Consider the following 13,017-nt stretch of genomic DNA (forward strand, 5'->3'; position numbering starts at 1 on the left):
TTTGAATAGTTAGGGTTTTAGGGACAGGCGGGAGACCATGGCCGCTTGCCGCTGGCGCTCCGCGGCGCTCCAATCTCCTGGAGCTGGACATGGATCGGGGGTTCCGCCGGAAGAGCTCCTGGCAAGGATTCAAGGTCAGCGCCTCCCGCATTCTGTCGTATGCATCGAAATTCTGGCATTCTTGCAGATTTTATCAAGGAGTTTCTTTCTCGTATCAAGGATCGATCGATGCTGGTGATCAGTCTGGATAAATTTCGGATGCGCAAGCTTCGCTCTTCCGAGGACACGAATCTGTGAGCAAGTTTTGTTTGGAAGGTTTCTCATTCTTGCTTGCCGTGCTGCTTGTTTGCGCAGCGGGATATTTGAAAGATGTGAGGCGCAAGAAAACCTCTCACTCCAAACAAGTGGCCGTAGAATCCGTAAGTACTATTATGTCTCTTCACAGCTTGTGACTGATCTATCGTTTCGAATTCTTTTCCTAGTCGCTATGCTCAGGGTCCTTCAAATTGTCCAGTCGCTACTCCAGCAGGGAAAACATGCATCGAAACGAGACCTCTACTACACCGATCCTGGTCTATTCAAAGGCACGCATGCTCTCTACTCTACTCGCTTTTTATGCTAGCGGTGGTTTTATTATAGCAGACCAAGCAACCGTGAACCAAGCTTTGATTGACATTTCCGTCAGGCTCAAGTGTACTAGATCTTCTCTTCACGTAGTAAGCTTTACCTGTTGATTGAATTTACCATCTGACAAGTCTGTCTTTCAGGTTTCTGTCGGCAAAGGGTACGTTCTCGCTACGTTGTGGAAGACTGGCGTCTTAGAGTTGATGCTCTTGCAGTTTAATCATGGGATCGCTGCGATTCAAGGATGCTGACAGGACAATTGACTGCTCGGTTTGCAAGTCTCGCGTAAGGCTAGTCTGTTTATTGACACAGTTGATACACTTGACTTTGTTCATTCAGGGCTATCCCATTCCCACAGATGCGAAGATGGTAACGGGTATCTTAGTCTTGCGATGATGAGTCCTTTTTTTAATATTCTTTTCCTTGACCACCACAAAGACATCAGCAGTTGTGCAGAATACATTATCGTAGTCGAAAAGGAAACCGGTAAATAATCTTCTGTCTGCCTCTTTCGTAACATCTTTCTTCTCAGTCTTTCAGCGACTGGCAAATGATGGATTTTGCAGGAAGAACAACTGTATAGTACTAACTGTAAGTTCTTCACACTTTTTCTACCTTGATCATAGATTCTTACGCACATGTACAGGGGAGAGGGTACCCCGACGTGGCTACAAGGAGGTAACAAGATTGTTTTTGACACCGCGTTCGTAACTTCGGTTTTGTTTTCAGTTTTTTAAGGCTTCTGGCAGCTGAAACAAAGTTGCCCGTTTATGGATTGGTGGATGCCGATCCGTATGGCCTGGACATCCTTGCTACATACCGCTTCGGCTCGCCGGTGAGCGTTGTTTAATTGTCAAATTCTCAAGCAAATCCCGGCTTCCCCTTCAGACCATGGCATACGATGCTGAAGCTCTTGCTACACCAAGCATTCGATGGCTAGGAGTTTTCCTTTCTGATTGCCAAACGCATAATGTCCCGGATAGGTGCCTCCTTTCCCTGACAAACGACGGTAAGATCCAACTTTGTGATTGACAGATAGAAGAAAAGCCGAAGCCATGCTCAACAGAGACTACTTGAAGCACTTGGCATTCTCTTGGAAGTAATTTCAACCTGTGACTCTGTGCTAAATTTCTGTGGAGTTTTGCAGCCAGCAGTTGCGGCTGATGCTGGAGAAAGGTGTCAAACTCGAGCTGGAGGCACTGTCGGCTTCTAAATTTTCCGCGCTCGCGGACGACTACATTCCGCATAAGATCAAGGCGGCAGCATATTTGTGCTAGTATCCTTTTCGGACAGCAAACCGGTGCGTCATCCAATCAACACATTCAAAGGGAGCATCGCATTATTACAGAGCACCTCGACGGGAATAATCTCTCTTGATCCCGCCAGCAACATATATGTGCTTCGTACATGGTATTTTGCTTCACTGCAAAGCTTATGGAATGCATGTGAGTCTCACACTCTGTGCTAGTCTCACTTCCGTCGCATCACAGAGTGACACATTCGATCGAACTATGGTTGAAGTGCCAAGACAATCGGGCAGACTAAACAAAATTCCAGCTTGCCCGGAGTATGTGAAGCGATAGTAGAGTGGAGTGGCCACACATGTAGAGAAGCAAGGATTGAGCTTGGCCGTGTAGCTCGTTCCAGGGTCTTGGCAACCCGGGAGGTCGTAAACATCGAGCCTGCCGTTAGCATCGACTTGAGTGATTAAGATTGTGATCACCGCCAGCACTGCTGCCATGATCTTCAAGAGATTGAGTGCCTGAGATCAAACAAGAGCACAGGAGTTGTTAATAGGTGTAATACGATGCAAAGTGTGCAGCCAAACCATTTCTCCAAGGACGGATTGTAGTTGAAGAACTAACCTTGTTCTTGTTTTATAGGAGTTTGAAGTGCTCATGGGTCGCGAGGATTAGCTTCTAGAAATTGGATGTGTGATCATGATCTGATTGGGTGATCGTGCAGCGCAAGACACACGCTCTGGAAAACATCCTTTGCAAAATCAAAATGTGTTTAGACTACAGTCTTAGTAGAGTGTGTAAGTGCATTAAAAAATATCCACGCTGAGCTGAACGAGTGTGCTGCTCTGCACGATTATCCAACTAGATCATTGATCATGCATGAAAATTCCTATAAATTATAATCATCCTCGCGACCCACGAGCACTTCAAACTCCTATAAAAAGCGGACACTAGTCCCTCAACTCCTCATCCTATTGTTCAAAGCTTTCAAGAAGCGTGTTACTGAGAAACAATGGTTCATAAAAGTGTTTCATTGACTCAAGCTAATCTTTTCGTTTTGTTATGCACAGGAAGTTCCTCTCTGCAAGTTCTCCCTGCTTCTTTCTCTGATCGTCACCCTGGTCATATGTATCGAAGGAAACAGTATCCTGGATGTTTATACAGTGGGCTGCCAGGATCCTGGAGTAAGCTTCACGGCAGGAACACCAGGATCTACATGCTCCAATTTGTGCGTTCCTGCCATTCCCGCTGGCTATAGATTCACGTTTGATGGACAGTTTGGTATCCTCTTTAGCCAGCCCAACTGCATGGGCTCAGCTACACGCTTGAATTCCAGCCAAGAAGTTTGTGCAGTGGTGAGCTCCAGCCCAATCAAGTCTTTCAAGTTCGCGTGTCTCTAGACATGCAATAAGACAAGTTGCTTAATTATTTAATTTGACAGCAATTATATATATATAAGTTTGTTTATGTGGTCCATCTAACCTTCATCTTCTTTTCGCTTGTGCTCCATATTCCAAACCACCTGTTGCAATTGACAGCGATTGCCAAGTAAGGATGTCTTATTCTGCTCTTGCCAGTGAAGAGTGATTTGATCTCTTAAGTGCTAGTATTGGGGACATTGGTAAAGGACATGAAAAACATCCTCTACATGTCTTAGGCAGCCGTTGCTCCTGTGAAATGCGTGGTCAACTGTGTCAGCTGTGTTCCACTTCTAGTCAATGGGCACTGCAGCGGTAGGCAGCCACTGTAGTGTGAACCCATGGTGCTGCATGGTGGTATGCAAGGCAGTCGAAGCGGCCTACTGGATTGAAAATGAACCAATGTCATACTTGGTGGCCCTGGCAGTCCTCTCTTCTAGCCATTGTATCAATACCATGTTCATCCAGGTGGAGTAGTTGTTGCGTGGATCTGAGATTGTTGTCCAAGCTCTCAGCTTGCTCCACCATCCTTTATTTCTCTCGTACACGGAGTCATCCATAGCCCTGGCTGCCAGCTTATCCTGGTGGTCTCATCACAATGCTTTGACAACGGCGGACTCTGCTGAACGGTCTAAGATACGAGCGAGGGGAGGCAACGGTTCTGCATTGCAACAATCAAGGAGCTATTGCCTTGACGAAGAATCCAAGATTTCAACGCAGTGTCAAAAACAATCTTCTTACCTCCTCGTAGCCACGTCGGGGTACCCTCTCCCCTGTACATGTGCGTAAGAATCTATGATCAAGGTAGAAAAAGTGTGAAGAACTTACAGTTAGTACTATACAGTTGTTCTTCCTGCAAAATCCATCATTTGCCAGTCGCTGAAAGACTGAGAGGGATGTTATGAAAGAGGCAGACGGAAGATTATTTACCGGTTTCCTTTTCGACTACGATAATGTATTCTGCACAACTGCTGATGTCTTTGTGGTGAAAAAGAAAGGAAAAGAATATTAAAAACAGGACTCATCATCGCAAGACTAAGATACCCGTTACCATCTTCGCATCTGTGGGAATGGGATAGCCCTGAATGAACAAAGTCAAGTGTATCAACTGTGTCAATAAACAGACTAGCCTTACGCGAGACTTGCAAACCGAGCAGTCAATTGTCCTGTCAGCATCCTTGAATCGCAGCGATCCCATGATTAAACTGCAAGAGCATCAACTCTAAGACGCCAGTCTTCCACAACGTAGCGAGAACGTACCCTTTGCCGACAGAAACCTGAAAGACAGACTTGTCAGATGGTAAATTCAATCAACAGGTAAAGCTTACTACGTGAAGAGAAGATCTAGTACACTTGAGCCTGACGGAAATGTCAATCAAAGCTTGGTTCACGGTTGCTTGATCTGTTATAATAAAACCACCGCTAGCATAAAAAGCGAGTAGAGTAGAGAGCATGCGTGCCTTTGAATAGACCAGGATCGGTGTAGTAGAGGTCTCGTTTCGATGCATGCTTTCCCTGCTGGAGTAGCGACTGGACAATTTGAAGGACCCTGAGCATAGCGACTAAGAAAATCGAAACGATAGATCAGTCACAAGCCGTGAAGAGACATGTAGTACTTACGGATTCTACGACCACTTGTTTGGAGTGAGAGCTTTTCTTGCGCCTCACACCTCTCAAATATCCCGCTGCGCAAACAAGCAGCACAGCAAGCAAGAATGAGAAACCTTCCAAACAAAACTTGCTCACAGATTCGTGTCCTCGGAAGAGTGAAGCCTGCGCATCCGAAATTTATCCAGACTGATCACCAGCATCGATCGATCCTTGATATGAGAAAGAAGCTCCTTGATAAAATCTGCAAGAACGCCAGAATTTCGATGCATACGACAGAATACGGGAGGCGCTGACCTTGAATCCTTGCCAGGAGCTCTTCCGGCGGAACCTCCGATCCATGTCCAGCTCCAGGAGATTGGAGCGCCGCGGAGCGCCAGCGGCAAGCGGCCATGGCCTCCCGCCTGTCTTTAAAACCATTCAAACTAGATGCTAAAAGAATCATGTTGAAGAGTTTTCTATAAGTTTTCTACATGGCCTAAATAGGGCTCAAGCTTGGGGGTGCAAGCAATTGTGATTTTGGTACTCAAGTCAAGAAAGCCCATTTGCAAGACACAGATGATTGCCTTCTAAAATTTGAAAATGTGAAAAAGATGGGAATGGAAATATATATATGCTATATAAGTGCTACTACATTATTGGGAACTTGAAAAGAGACTGAAAGAAGATGGTGCTTAATGAGAGGCATATTGGAGAAGGCTAATTTATTGATAACAACTTTACTTATAGAGAGTATGGGAATTTTTGGGCATATGGTGCTAAATTGCATGATATCTTTACTAATGGCGTAACTATGAAAATAATGTGGTTGAAATATTATATGAGATGGAAAACTAATTTTTTGTATGGTTTTACTTACTTGAATTTTTTCTTCTACATACCATTCTTAAAGATCAAAAAGCTACCAAGCTACTACCACTAGAGAGACTAAGGAATTTTAACCAAAAATAATACAAAACAATGTTTCTATAAATGGAGATATTATTGTCATGCTTTTGTAATCTATAGCTTTAGAGTTCTGGAAACAAAGCGAATGTGGATATATCTTATTTTTAAAGGAAATTAGCATTATTGTTAGTTGTTTAATACCCACCAAAGTAACAATTAAAACATAGAAAGTTGTGTGTGGTTTGGAAGAGGGAAATTCATAGAATATAATGGATATAAACATCACCATATACAGAGGCTATTGTATGAATGGCTCCATCTTTAAGGCAAACACAAATGCATGGTTGCAGCTCCAAAAAATTTAAATACTTTAAACTATATAGTTTTTATTATGTTTGTATATTTTCAATTCTCATGAAATATAGATTATACAACCTTCTCAGTTAAAATTAGTGACCACATTGAAACTTATGTTGCAACAAAGTATTACTGATATATTAATTACAATATTCAAGGGTAGTATTTACTTTGGTTTTCTATTTTTATTCTTACATGTCACATTTCTAGAGGCAGATAAACACACTGGATAGCATATTCTAACTTTTGGTTTTATACATTTTGATCATATATACATTCTTTTTATTGAGGAATTTGTTAAGGGAAGTTTTCATTCTCTCTCATTATGATACCTTTAGGTAGATGTAGTTTCATATAAATATTTGGAAGTGTTTTTCAACAATAACAAAACAATTCAGTTAAGAGTATGATGGAAATTTAGGGAAAGCTGACTCATGTTGTTGAGGTTATGTTGGTGCAAAATATATGAATAAAATGACTGGAAAGTGTTAATAATGTGCCAAGAACTTATATACTTAGAAGATCCATTTTATAATTCTTAATAAGTGATGTTAATTCCTTTGTTTACTTGCATAGGCAAGTGAACACTTTCAAGTATGCACGAGTTGGGAAACATCATTTCTTTGCAACTTGTCAGGCTCTTGCATGAGAAGCTGAAAAGCAAGAAGGGATTGGGAGATAAACAAATTGGATGATAGCACCTGTTGTTATTCTAGTATAGTTGAGTGGTTAGGGAAAGTTGATACTAGCTGCTATGAATTTATAATACCTCTACCAACAAGAAGGAATCATTGTACAGCTTTTACAAATGGAAAATCATGGGAATTGGGCACAAAAGAATTCAGCTCCATTGGTTGCCTTTGACAGAAATAATTGTAGTTGAAAAACAATAAATACCTAATTTCATTGAAAACCTATATAAAAAATTTAAAAACCATGTATAGAATGAAAACTATACTAACAAGCATATTGTCTAAGGTGGTCTCCATCACTTTGAACGCCATCGAAGTTACTGGCCTAGGCCTCCTGAGTTACATATAGGATATGCTTGAAGACCTCAACATGCAATTCATGTACCAAGAGCTGACAATTGCCTTTGTCAAAGCATTGTAATGAGACCACCAGGATAAGCTGGCAGCCAGGGGTATGGATGACTCCGTGTACGAGAGAAATAAAGGATGGTGGAACAAGCTGAGAGCTTGGACAACAATCTCAGATCCACTCAACAACTACTCCACCTGGATGAACATTGGCTAGAAGAGAGGACTGCCAGGGCCACCGAATATGACATTGGTTCATTTTCAATCCAGTAGGCCGCTTCGACTGCCTAGCATACCACCATGCAGCACCATGGGTTCACACTACAGTGGCTGCCTACCGCTGCAGTGCCCATTGACTAGAAGTGGAACACAGCTGACACAGTTGACCACGCATCTCACAGGAGCAACGGCTGCCTAAGACATGTAGAGGATGTTTTTCATGTCCTTTACCAATGTCCCCAATACTAGCACTTAAGAGATCAAATCACTCTTCACTGGCAAGAGCAGAATAAGACATCCTTACTTGGCAATCGCTGTCAATTGCAACAGGTGGTTTGGAATATGGAGCACAAGCGAAAAGAAGATGAAGGTTAGATGGACCACATAAACAAACTTATATATATATAATTGCTGTCAAATTAAATAATTAAGCAACTTGTCTTATTGCATGTCTAGAGACACGCGAACTTGAAAGACTTGATTGGGCTGGAGCTCACCACTGCACAAACTTCTTGGCTGGAATTCAAGCGTGTAGCTGAGCCCATGCAGTTGGGCTGGCTAAAGAGGATACCAAACTGTCCATCAAACGTGAATCTATAGCCAGCGGGAATGGCAGGAACGCACAAATTGGAGCATGTAGATCCTGGTGTTCCTGCCGTGAAGCTTACTCCAGGATCCTGGCAGCCCACTGTATAAACATCCAGGATACTGTTTCCTTCGATACATATGACCAGGGTGACGATCAGAGAAAGAAGCAGGGAGAACTTGCAGAGAGGACCTTCCTGTGCATAACAAAACGAAAAGATTAGCTTGAGTCAATGAAACACTTTTATGAACCATTGTTTCTCAGTAACACGCTTCTTGAAAGCTTTGAACAATAGGATGAGGAGTTGAGGGACTAGTGTCCGCTTTTTATAGGAGTTTGAAGTGCTCGTGGGTCGCGAGGATGATTATAATTTATGGGAATTTCCCAGCATGATCAATGATCTAGTAGCATAATCGTGCAGAGCAGCACACTCGTTCAGCTCAGCGTGGATATTTTTTAATGCACTTACACACTATACTAAGACTGTAGTCTAAACACATTTTGATTTTGCAAAGGATGTTTTCCAGAGCGTGTGTGTTGCGCTGCACGATCACCCAATCAGATCATGATCACACATCCAATTTCTAGAAGCTAATCCTCGCGACCCATGAGCACTTCAAACTCCTATAAAACAAGAACAAGGTTAGTTCTTCAACTACAATCCGTCCTTGGAGAAATGGTTTGGCTGCACACTTTGCATCGTATTACACCTATTAACAACTCCTGTGCTCTTGTTTGATCTCAGGCACTCAATCTCTTGAAGATCATGGCAGCAGTGCTGGCCGTGATCACAATCTTAATCACTCAAGTTGATGCAAACAGCAGGCTCGATGTTTACGACCTCCCGGGTTGCCAAGACCCTGGAACGAGCTACACGGCCAAGCTCAATCCTTGCTTCTCTACATGTGTGGCCACTCCACTCTACTATCGGTTCACATACTCGGGGCAAGCTGGAATTTTGTTTAGTCTGCCCGATTGTCTTGGCACTTCAACCATAGTTCGATCGAATGTGTCACTCTGTGATGCAACGGAAGTGAGACTAGCACAGAGTGTGAGACTCACATGCATTCCATAAGCTTTGCAGTGAAGCAAAATACCATGTACGAAGCACATATATGTTGCTGGCGGGATCAAGAGAGATTATTCCCGTCGAGGTGCTCTGTAATAATGCGATGCTCCCTTTGAATGTGTTGATTGGATGACGCACCGGTTTGCTGTCCGAAAAGGATACTAGCACAAATATGCTGCCGCCTTGATCTTATGCGGAATGTAGTCGTCCGCGAGCGCGGAAAATTTAGAAGCCGACAGTGCCTCCAGCTCGAGTTTGACACCTTTCTCCAGCATCAGCCGCAACTGCTGGCTGCAAAACTCCACAGAAATTTAGCACAGAGTCACAGGTTGAAATTACTTCCAAGAGAATGCCAAGTGCTTCAAGTAGTCTCTGTTGAGCATGGCTTCGGCTTTTCTTCTATCTGTCAATCACAAAGTTGGATCTTACCGTCGTTTGTCAGGGAAAGGAGGCACCTATCCGGGACATTATGCGTTTGGCAATCAGAAAGGAAAACTCCTAGCCATCGAATGCTTGGTGTAGCAAGAGCTTCAGCATCGTATGCCATGGTCTGAAGGGGAAGCCGGGATTTGCTTGAGAATTTGACAATTAAACAACGCTCACCGGCGAGCCGAAGCGGTATGTAGCAAGGATGTCCAGGCCATACGGATCGGCATCCACCAATCCATAAACGGGCAAATTTGTTTCAGCTGCCAGAAGCCTTAAGAAACTGAAAACAAAATCGAAGTTACGAACGCGGTGTCAAAAACAATCTTGTTACCTCCTTGTAGCCACGTCGGGGTACCCTCTCCCCTGTACATGTGCGTAAGAATCTATGATCAAGGTAGCAAAAGTGTGAAGAACTTACAGTTAGTACTATACAGTTGTTCTTCCTGCAAAATCCATCATTTGCCAGTCGCTGAAAGACTGAGAAGAAAGATGTTACGAAAGAGGCAGACAGAAGATTATTTACCGGTTTCCTTTTCAACGACGATAATGTATTCTGCACAACTGCTGATGTCTTTGTGGTGGTCAAGGAAAAGAATATTAAAAAAAGGACTCATCATCGCAAGACTAAGATACCCGTTACCATCTTCGCATCTGTGGGAATGGGATAGCCCTGAATGAACAAAGTCAAGTGTATCAACTGTGTCAATAAACAGACTAGCCTTACGCGAGACTTGCAAACCGAGCAGTCAATTGTCCTGTCAGCATCCTTGAATCGCAGCGATCCCATGATTAAACTGCAAGAGCATCAACTCTAAGACGCCAGTCTTCCACAACGTAGCGAGAACGTACCCTTTGCCGACAGAAACCTGAAAGACAGACTTGTCAGATGGTAAATTCAATCAACAGTAAAGCTTACTACGTGAAGAGAAGATCTAGTACACTTGAGCCTGACGGAAATGTCAATCAAAGCTTGGTTCACGGTTGCTTGATCTGTTATAATAAAACCACCGCTAGCATAAAAAGCGAGTAGAGTAGAGAGCATGCGTGCCTTTGAATAGACCAGGATCGGTGTAGTAGAGGTCTCGTTTCGATGCATGCTTTCCCTGCTGGAGTAGCGACTGGACAATTTGAAGGACCCTGAGCATAGCGACTAAGAAAATCGAAACGATAGATCAGTCACAAGCCGTGAAGAGACATATAGTACTTACGGATTCTACGACCACTTGTTTGGAGTGAGAGGTTTTCTTGCGCCTCACACCTCTCAAATATCCCGCTTCGCAAACAAGCAGCACAGCAAGCAAGAATGAGAAACCTTCCAAACAAAACTTGCTCACAGATTCGTGTCCTCCGAAGAGCGAAGCCTGCGCATCCGAAATTTATCCAGACTGATCACCAGCATCGATCGATCCTTGATACGAGAAAGAAACTCCTTGATAAAATCTGCAAGAATGCCAGAATTTCGATGCATACGACAGAATGCGGGAGGCGCTGACCTTGAATCCTTGCCAGGAGCTCTTCCGGCGGAACCCCCGATCCATGTCCAGCTCCAGGAGATTGGAGCGCCGCGGAGCGCCAGCGGCAAGCGGCCATGGTCTCCCGCCTGTCCCTAAAACCCTAACTATTCAAACTAGATGCTAAAAGAATCATGTTATATGAAAAAGGTTCCAACGGCTATCATCGCATCTTTTTGCTGGCTAGAGAGCATCCGGTTGAGCTCAAGGATTGGATCCACAGCTCGTCCGCGATTTTTGCTTGAAAATGTGAAAAAGATGGGAATGGAAATATATATATGCTATATACTAGTACATTATTGCGAACTAGGTGAAAAGAGACTGAAATAAGATGATGTTTAATGAGAGGTATATTGGAGCATAGTTTGGGATTGATAACAACTTTACTTATAGAGAGTATGGGAATTTCTGGGCATATGGTGCTAAATTGCATGATATTTTTACTAATGGCATAACGATGAAAATAATGTGGTTGAAATATTATATGAGATGGAAAACTAAATTTTGGTATGGTTTTATTTACTTGAATTTCTTTTTCTACATATCATTCTTAAAGATCAAAAAGCTAACGGGCTACTACCACTAGAGAGACTAAAGAATTTTAGTTTGTTGAACCAAAAATAATACAAGGAAATGTTTCTATAAATGGAGATATTGTTGTCATGCTTTTGTAATCCATAACTTTAGAGTTCTGAAAACATAGCGAATGTGGATATATTTTATTTTAAAAGGAAATTAGCATTATTGTAGGTTGTTAAATACCCACCAAAGTAACAATTAAAACATAGAAAGTTGTGTGCGGTTTGGAAGAGGGAAATTCATAGAATATAATGGATATAAACATCACCATATACAGAGGCTATTGTATGAATGGCTGTATCTTTAAGGCAAACACAATGCATGGTTGCAGCTCCCAAAAATCTAAATACTTTAAACTATATAGTTTTTATTATGTTTGTATATTTTCAATTCTCATGAAATATATATTATACAACCTTCTCATTAGTGACTGCATTGAAACTTATTTTGCAACAAAGTATTACTGATATACTAATTACAATATTCAAGGGTTAGTATTTACTTTGGTTCTTTTATTTTTATTCTTAGATATCACATTTCTATAAAGATAGATCAGCAGATAGTATTCTTACTTTTGGTTTTAAGCATTACATTCTTTCTATTGGGGAATTTGTTAAGGGAAGTTTACATTCTTCCTCATTATGATACCTTAGATAGATGTGGTTTCATATAGTTTTTCAACAATAACAAAACAATTCAGTTAGGAGTACGATGGAAATTTAGGGAAAGCTTACTCATGTTGATATCATGCAATTTAGCACCATATACCCAAAAATTCCCATACTCTCTATAAGTAAAGTTGTTATCAATAAATTAGCCTTGTCCCAAACTATGCTCCAATATGCCTAAACACCATCTTATTTCAGTCTCATAATGTAGTAGCACTTATATAGCATATATACCATCTTTTTCACATTTTCAAGCAATTTTACAAGGCAATCTTATTTCTGTCTGTGTCTCGCAAATGGGACTTTCTTGGCTTGAGTAGCAAAATCCACAATTGCTTGCACCCTTTAGAATCCCCCAAGCTTGAGCCCTATTTAGGCCATGTAGAAAACTTAGAAAACTCTTTAACATGATTCTTTTAGCATCTAGTTTGACTTATTAGCGTTTTAGGGACAGGCGGGAGGCCATGGCAGCTTGCCCAAACAAGCTCCAGCCTAATCAAGTCGTGTGTGCAAACGTTTGAATGTGTACTTATTAATTTTTATTTAATAATAAACATCTTCTTTATAATGGTGCAGAAAAATGTCTACTAGCAGGCTACCTTGGATATAATACATCGCTCTTGAAAATGGCAAACTCTGCTAGAAACATGAACTTTCACAGATGGCTGATTAGCTGTGGAGGGGTCAAGCTCAAGTCTACTAGATCTTTAGTAAGCTTTACCTGGTAATTGCTTTTACCATCTGACTAGTCTGTCGTTCAGGTCTCTGTCGGCATGGTAC

The 13,017-nt window shown here is 42.1% G+C and overlaps 4 protein-coding genes, 2 long non-coding RNA genes and 1 pseudogene across 10 annotated transcripts; 3 read left to right on the forward strand and 4 right to left on the reverse strand.

Annotated features, from left to right (window-relative positions):
* The first annotated feature begins 13 nt into the window (after positions 1–13).
* LOC9639665 (meiotic recombination protein SPO11-1) lies at positions 14–2,318 on the forward strand. 2 transcript variants are annotated; one of them, XM_024659901.1, is made up of 14 exons: positions 14–134; positions 188–293; positions 355–419; positions 483–584; positions 643–716; positions 768–784; positions 840–909; positions 964–1,000; positions 1,063–1,110; positions 1,157–1,215; positions 1,271–1,302; positions 1,354–1,459; positions 1,513–1,633; positions 1,772–2,318. In XM_024659901.1, exons 1-14 carry the CDS (start codon positions 38–40, stop codon positions 1,786–1,788), a joined length of 951 nt encoding a protein of 316 aa, XP_024515669.1. In that variant the 5' UTR covers positions 14–37; the 3' UTR covers positions 1,789–2,318. The 2 variants fall into 2 exon arrangements, with proteins under 2 accessions (XP_024515669.1, XP_024515668.1); XM_024659900.1 differs by having other exon boundaries at positions 1,513–2,318.
* LOC112340825 lies at positions 1,938–2,476 on the reverse strand. The gene is made up of 2 exons (XM_024659903.1): positions 2,453–2,476; positions 1,938–2,386 (listed from the first exon to the last, which is right to left on the reverse strand). The coding sequence occupies exons 1-2, from the start codon at positions 2,453–2,455 to the stop codon at positions 2,057–2,059; spliced, it is 333 nt and encodes a 110-aa protein (XP_024515671.1). The 5' UTR covers positions 2,456–2,476; the 3' UTR covers positions 1,938–2,056.
* A 369-nt stretch (positions 2,477–2,845) lies between these two features.
* LOC112340869 lies at positions 2,846–3,330 on the forward strand. Its single transcript, XR_002990330.1, has 2 exons — positions 2,846–2,880; positions 2,936–3,330. It is a non-coding gene; the product is annotated as an uncharacterized LOC112340869 (long non-coding RNA).
* A 394-nt stretch (positions 3,331–3,724) lies between these two features.
* Positions 3,725–5,289, reverse strand: LOC9640793 (meiotic recombination protein SPO11-1). 4 transcript variants are annotated; one of them, XM_024660032.1, is made up of 11 exons: positions 5,189–5,289; positions 5,030–5,135; positions 4,904–4,968; positions 4,744–4,845; positions 4,615–4,685; positions 4,544–4,560; positions 4,419–4,488; positions 4,328–4,364; positions 4,214–4,261; positions 4,112–4,170; positions 3,725–4,056 (listed from the first exon to the last, which is right to left on the reverse strand). In XM_024660032.1, exons 1-11 carry the CDS (start codon positions 5,283–5,285, stop codon positions 4,021–4,023), a joined length of 708 nt encoding a protein of 235 aa, XP_024515800.1. In that variant the 5' UTR covers positions 5,286–5,289; the 3' UTR covers positions 3,725–4,020. The 4 variants fall into 4 exon arrangements, with proteins under 4 accessions (XP_024515800.1, XP_024515799.1, XP_024515803.1 ...); XM_024660031.1 differs by having other exon boundaries at positions 4,612–4,685; XM_024660035.1 differs by having other exon boundaries at positions 4,025–4,056; positions 4,112–4,162; positions 4,612–4,685.
* Positions 5,290–7,782: 2,493 nt separating this feature from the next.
* On the reverse strand, positions 7,783–8,267 carry LOC112340877. Its single transcript, XR_002990332.1, has 2 exons — positions 8,233–8,267; positions 7,783–8,177 (listed from the first exon to the last, which is right to left on the reverse strand). It is a non-coding gene; the product is annotated as an uncharacterized LOC112340877 (long non-coding RNA).
* A 369-nt stretch (positions 8,268–8,636) lies between these two features.
* LOC112340876 lies at positions 8,637–9,175 on the forward strand. The gene is made up of 2 exons (XM_024660036.1): positions 8,637–8,660; positions 8,727–9,175. Exons 1-2 carry the CDS (start codon positions 8,658–8,660, stop codon positions 9,054–9,056), a joined length of 333 nt encoding a protein of 110 aa, XP_024515804.1. The 5' UTR covers positions 8,637–8,657; the 3' UTR covers positions 9,057–9,175.
* Positions 8,930–11,227, reverse strand: LOC9639741 (annotated as a pseudogene).
* Between the last annotated feature and the right edge of the window lie 1,790 nt (positions 11,228–13,017).

This window comes from Selaginella moellendorffii, unplaced genomic scaffold (assembly GCF_000143415.4).
Source record: "Selaginella moellendorffii unplaced genomic scaffold, v1.0 SELMOscaffold_71, whole genome shotgun sequence".
Lineage (NCBI taxonomy): Eukaryota > Viridiplantae > Streptophyta > Lycopodiopsida > Selaginellales > Selaginellaceae > Selaginella > Selaginella moellendorffii.

What these genes read in the sequence shown, in the direction of transcription:
- LOC9639665 (XM_024659900.1), top strand. Translation starts at nt 38, where the DNA reads ATGGCCGCTTGCCGCTGGCGCTCCGCGGCGCTCCAATCTCCTGGAGCT. An exon ending in AGATGCGAAGATGGTAACGG is followed by an intron (nt 1,001 to 1,062) that starts GTATCTTAGTCT and finishes ACCACCACAAAG; the next exon opens with ACATCAGCAGTTGTGCAGAA. An exon ending in ACAACTGTATAGTACTAACT is followed by an intron (nt 1,216 to 1,270) that starts GTAAGTTCTTCA and finishes GCACATGTACAG; the next exon opens with GGGAGAGGGTACCCCGACGT.
- LOC9640793 (XM_024660031.1), bottom strand. Translation starts at nt 5,285, where the DNA reads ATGGCCGCTTGCCGCTGGCGCTCCGCGGCGCTCCAATCTCCTGGAGCT. An exon ending in TCTTCCGAGGACACGAATCT is followed by an intron (nt 4,969 to 5,029) that starts GTGAGCAAGTTT and finishes TTGTTTGCGCAG; the next exon opens with CGGGATATTTGAGAGGTGTG. An exon ending in AGATGCGAAGATGGTAACGG is followed by an intron (nt 4,262 to 4,327) that starts GTATCTTAGTCT and finishes TTCACCACAAAG; the next exon opens with ACATCAGCAGTTGTGCAGAA.